Source organism: Sinocyclocheilus anshuiensis, unplaced genomic scaffold (assembly GCF_001515605.1).
Source record: "Sinocyclocheilus anshuiensis isolate Anshui unplaced genomic scaffold, SAMN03320099.WGS_v1.1 scaffold240, whole genome shotgun sequence".
NCBI classification, from domain to species: Eukaryota; Metazoa; Chordata; class Actinopteri; order Cypriniformes; family Cyprinidae; genus Sinocyclocheilus; species Sinocyclocheilus anshuiensis.
In genome coordinates, this window is record NW_015557058.1 from 29,510 (window position 1) to 35,641 (window position 6,132).

The 6,132-nt window shown below is 37.5% G+C and overlaps 1 protein-coding gene across 1 annotated transcript in view; it reads left to right on the top strand.

The window, feature by feature from the left end:
* Nucleotides 1-2,356: 2,356 nt before the first annotated feature.
* The window catches only part of LOC107676446 (alpha-1,3-mannosyl-glycoprotein 4-beta-N-acetylglucosaminyltransferase B), a gene marked incomplete at its 3' end in the record, with an annotated part of 142,458 nt that continues 138,682 nt past the window's right edge, over nucleotides 2,357-6,132 (top strand). Inside the window, exon 1 of the mRNA XM_016470992.1 lies at nucleotides 2,357-2,713. Coding sequence (XP_016326478.1) covers nucleotides 2,617-2,713 — 97 coding nt within the window. The remainder of the gene's footprint in view (nucleotides 2,714-6,132) is intronic.

The window sequence follows — 6,132 nt, forward strand, 5'->3', positions numbered from 1 at the left end:
ATTGAAAGTGGGGAGAAAATCTCACGATTAAATAAATGTTCTCCAATGCATGTTGGCCACAATTATTGGCGCTCCTAGAAATTCTTAGAATAAAATATCTGTGAAGTATATTCCCATTCATATTTACATTTTTTAGCACACCAGGGTAACGGAGCATGAAATTGTCCATCCATGACTTCCTGTTCCACAGTATTATAAATATGAGGAACACAGAGGTCAACTTCCCTTAATCATCCATCACAAGGAGTAAAACCAAAGAATATAGTTCTAATGTGCAGATTGTTGAGCTTCACAAAATAGAAAGTGGCTGTAAGAAAAGAGCTAAAGCATTGAAAATCCCCATTTCCACCATCAGGGCAATAATTAAGAAGTTCCAATCAACTAAAGATGTTACAAATCTGCCTGGAAGAGGACGTGTGTCTATATCGTCCTAATGCACGGTGAGGAGGAGAGTTTGAGTGGTCAAAGACTCTCTGAGGATCACAGCTGGAGAACTGCAGAGATTAGTTGAATCTTGGGGTCAGAAAGCCTAAAAAAAAAATCAAACAGCCCTACATCACCACATGTTGTTCGGGAAGGTTTCAGGAAAAATTCTCCTCGCTCATCCAAAGACAAACTCCAGCATATTCAGTTGTCAGACACGACTGGAACTTCAAACGGCACTGGCTTCTATGGTCAGATGAAACTAAAAAGGAGCTTTTTTTTGGCAGCAAACCCACCAGATGGGTTTAGTACAAACAGGGATAAAAGTACACTGTAAAAAATCACAAGTTGAGAAAACATAAAAGTTTAAGGCAACCAGCTTCAGGGAATTTTTGAGTTTTCTCAACTTGTATTCAGTTTATGCAACAAAAAGTTGAGAAAACACAAAAATCTCCTACAAAAAGTTGCAAAAACTCTGGTTGCCTTAAACTTTTACGTTTTCTCAATTTTTGATTTTTTTTTTACAGTGTACCCATATGCCCACGGTTAAATATACGGCTGTATCTTTAATGTTGTGGGCCTATATTTCTGCTGGAGGTCCTGAATATCTTGTTCAGATGCATGGCATCATGGATTCTATCAAATACCAACAGATAAAATATCTAAACACGACTGCCTCTGTTAGAAATCTTATAATGGGCCACGGCTGGATCTTCCAACAGGACTATAATCCAAAACAAACATCAAAATCAACACAAAAATGGGTCACTGAGCACAAAATGAAGCTTCTGCCCCAGTCCTCCGACCTGAACCCTATAGAAAATGAGTGAAGTGAACTGAAGAGAAGGAGCTGTGAATCTGAAGGATCTGGAGAGATTCTGGATGAAGGAGTGGTCTCTGATGTCTTATCAGGTGTTCTCCAAACTCTTCAGGCATTATAGGAGAAAACTCCGAGCTGTTATCTTGGGAAAAGGACATTGCATGAAAACTTTTGAACAGAATGGAGGTGTGTAAATTTTTCAAATTTTACCTAAATATCATATTTTTTCATTTAGTACTGCCCTTCAGAGGCTACAAAAGCTAGTTACATGTTTCTCAGAAGACAAAATAAGTCAAATTTACCCTGATCTTCAAATTCAAAAAAAATTTCACGCACACCCACCCACACACACATTATCCTAAATAAAATGTACAAATAAAATACATTTTACATTTACATTGAAAAGTTATTTGAAATGGCAGTGAGGAAATGTAAGTAAAAATGTAAATAATTTATGGCTATATATATATGTGTGTGTGTGTGTGTGTGTGTGTGTGTGTGTGTGTGTGTATATATGTTGATTACAATATTGATTATTGATTTTTTTTTATCATTATCATTTTTCTATCATATTGATTATTGAAGTTTAAGTTGTGGCACTTATGCAAATGAACGGGGTCAGTGTGAAGGGTAGTTAAAAGCGTACGATCTTATAAAACTTAAATTCATTCTCTTAAAAGTTTTGCTTTTTTGAGCTTCAGGCTCATTTTTTTTTAAATTAGGCCTATTATTGCAGTGTTATGGTAAAAGATTCTACACAGAAAAGGTAAGTAATAATAATAAGAGGATAGTGATTTTTTTTCACACTATAAATTCATGTAAACATTATGTACGTGGCAATAGCCTACAAACGCGTATTTTAACATGTACATAATGTTTACATGAATTTACTCTCCTCTTATTATTATTGATCTTTTCTGTGTAGAATCTTTTACAGCGCCCTTAAACATGGTGTTACAGCAAAGCACGTGATGATATAAAGATACACCAGGACCTCAAACAATAAACAATGTATGCTTTATGGGATATTATATAAAACACAAGTCTACTACAACGTGCAACTGTTGCAAAAATAGAGAGCGTGTTTCTTTTTTGACCGCGCGGAGGAGCAGCTGCACCGCCTGCACGAGCCAGTCCAACAAAACACCGTGAAACACACACACGCTCCTCTCTCTCGCTCTCGCTCTCTCACACACACACACCCGCTCCCGTATAAACGGCATCTGCCTGTACACAACACAGACTGTAGCATTCTCGCCTCCCTCTCCTCTCTCATGTGCGCGCGCTGTCATTAACGCACGCCAGACGCGCTCGAGCTCACTGTTCGGTTCGGTTCGGTTCGGTTCGGACATGATACCGGTGCGCACCCGGAGATGAGGCTCAGAAATGGCACCTTCCTAACAGTCTCACTATTCGGGTTATGTGGGCTTATATCATTATCCTGGTACACCGCATTCAGCAATTCCAAAGGTAAGAGCCTGTGTTTACGCGTTCGCTCTCTGTCTGAACGGAACGCATCATGCGTGGAAACCAAATGCTTCTCTTGCATTCTGTCATGCATTTAAATGCGGCAGTGAAACGCTGGAGCTGCGGATCACTGAACAGCCGTTCAATGCAACGCTGCTGCTGCTTGACTTGTCTGTGTTTGTGCACCTTGTGTCTTAATCAACTGCTCCTCAAACTATCAAAGAGGCCTGTTGATGTTTACTGAAATACTAAGGCGACACTATATAGTGCATTACGTTCCGTTTGCAGGCACATTTAGAAGCATATCTACCCAAATAACCATTTTCTGCTGAGATGCTGCTTTCATTTGGGGTTTGATGTTGTTTTTACATCTGCACTCTCTAAACAAGCAACCTAAACCCCTTATCTGATGCTGTTTCAACATGTTTTTTTTTTGTCCAGCAAATGTTTCGAATGCAGTCATCGCTTCCTGGGGTGCTTGAAGGCTCCTGAGAGGTTCCGAGCATGCTTCTGATGTTGAACATGCTTGAATGTAGTTGGCATGATGAAGCAGGATAGATAGGCAGCACATAACTTGCAGAATGTATGTGACATTTGTGAACTATGAGAAATGGGTATGATGTTTGTGTAACGCATTACCTAAAATTGCTCAGTTGGCCTTTTCCACTTGCTCCCACTTTTAAATCCTAATTATATCAAGCTCTATATATGCCCACGTTTGCTCTCAATCCATATTCATTAATTAAGCCTCATGGTTACACCTGTGTGCACATAACACAATGAGCTTTTTTAATGCGTGAGTGCAGACTCATTTTTCTAGTTTCTCTCTCCATCACACCTTTTCATCTTATCTTTTTTTCTCCTGTCTGACTCTTTAGGAGTAGTTGAGCTGGTCACAAATCAAAGCAGATGTAGCTACTCTGGTTAATTGCTATTGCTTTATCAAGTGCAACGCAGCAAAAAGTTCTATAGCTGTTTATGACACAAACCTTTCATTTGTGTTTGTTTCACTGGAACTTGCCCTGCTTCTTCTTGTTTTTTTGCTCCAGCACTTGAACATGTCTGTAACTTCCTGTGCTCTTGTCATTATGAACGTCTGCCTTTGCTCATCTCATCTGTAGACGCTAAGCATCTTATTCTGTTCCCAGATATTATTCAAGTTTCGAGTGTGTTTTAGTTGTTTCTTGTTATTTACTTCTGTGGAAACCCACACAAAGCTTGACACGCATGCTGTACTGTATGACATGCATCTGAAAATGAGCTTGGTTTGACTGTATCAGTGTACTGTGGAGATTTTGAGTTTGTTTGTCCAAGTCTTTTTCCAGTTTAAATGAATTGGACTTTATTTATTGTCTTGCTAGAAACACCTTCATCACCCTGGTTTGTGTGTGTGTGTTTGTGTGTGCATGTCTGATGTAGACCATAACATGTTGGTCAGATTTCTACCCTAAACCATTCAACTCCTGAGTATTTTTATTTCTGAATGGGCTCATCACAAATGGTGACCTCTAAGGTTTTCAGTTACAATAGACATTATGTGAACTTCTCTTACATTCTAGTGAAACAACTGTCAGTCATATTTCACCTTTGAAAAAAACGTTTTAAAATATTAAATATATTTTAAAATTAAAATGAGCTCTTTAAGGTCTACTCAACTGCAATGGAAATGCAAATAAATAAATAAAAATGTACATCATAAACTTATTATAGTATTTGTTTTGAATTTAATTAGTGCTGATTTTATGTAATAACAAAACAGCATTGCGTCCTCACAGGATGATTTTCATTAGATAATGAAAATAGAGGGGGAAACGTTTAATCACAATGGAAAACATTTAAAATAAATAAAATAAAAAGCATAATGGTTATAAAAATAGACTTTATTTTCTTTGTAAAGTATATATATTTTTTATTTTAATTTGCAAAGGTGGAATAACTAAGAAATTGTTTTCATGGGCAAGATGAATATAAATGGAATGAAGTAAATAATTTTAGTCCCCCCCCCCACAAACACAGAACACAAACACACACATTTACAGAACATTAAGACATCCACAACCAAACTAGAACATAAAATATACATTTTCATCCAGAGTTCACCTTTTTATTATTATTATTATTATTATTGGTGCACACACAGTAAGGGCACATTTTGTATGTATTTAGAAGAGTTGTAAGCTTGTTGTCAGACAGCCGCTGTGTGGTGATGGATTGCTGGAGCTGGAAGAATTAAAACACAAACATCTTGTACCTGTCCAGACATGCCTGTTCAACACACTCTGACACAGGCAGATACCCTTTATAATTGCATGCCTTTGTAGTAGAAATCTCACACCAGAATTTTCCAAGCCTCACAAAAGGAGATAGTTGACCCAGAAATGAAAATCATCATTTATTTGTTGTTATAAAAGTGAACCGTGAACATTCTGCTAAATAACCCCATTTTTTTGTTCAGTGGAGGAGAGAAAGCTGTACATGTTTGGAGTACATGAAGGAGAGTAAGTGATAAGATTATTCAGTGAACTATCCCATTAAGCCTGGAGTATTTAGGAAGGGGTTCAGTTGACTACAGTAGTGAGAGAGTGACGGTATGAGATCTGTACGGTCGCTCCAGGTGAAAGCTCTTCCAGAGAGATGGAGAGAAAGCTCTTATTATCTGCATCCTGAAAGAGATAAAGATCTGGCTTGACCTCTTGATCCTTCCCATTTACTTCTTGTTTGGTCTCTTTTCTTTCTCTTGGTTGCTCACTAGAGGAGTGAAGCCTAGCAGCTATCACATTGCTTTTCATTCCAGCTTAAGCTGATGTGATATCTCAGTGATATTCCCCGGTTACCCAGAATCCTCCCAGCAGAGATGAGGCAAGGAATCTGAGCAACCTTGTATTGATTTAGTCTTTTGAGGAAAAAACTGGAAGAGTAACTAGAGACATTGTAGGGCTTGGAAGAATTAGACCTACAATTTACCAGTTTGTCCAAGGCTTTATTCGCTACTGAAATTCTAGTTTGTCTGCCAGTGTTTCTACAAATACAGATTATGTATTTCTGATACAAACTCTGATAAGAGATGCAGTTTTCAGTTTCTATTTTTTTGTAAAGTTTTTCTTATACTCAATTGAACTGAAACCATATAGAGATACAGTGGTTATTGCAAAAGTGAACAAAAATGTCCTTCAAATCAAACATTGAATAAGTGATATGATAAAATGACAGGGCATGCTAAATGTTGTCAGTTACATATTTTCCAGAAATTGTTTTGTAAGCACAATAGTACACAGTCCTCAACTGTTGACAAGCTATAGTTAGATGAACAGCAACATCATACACTGTAAAAAAAAATCCGTAAAATTTACAGTAAAAAAACGGCAGCTGTGGTTGCCGGAATTTTACCGTAAAAAATACGGTAGCAACGTTTTAGGTTTTAC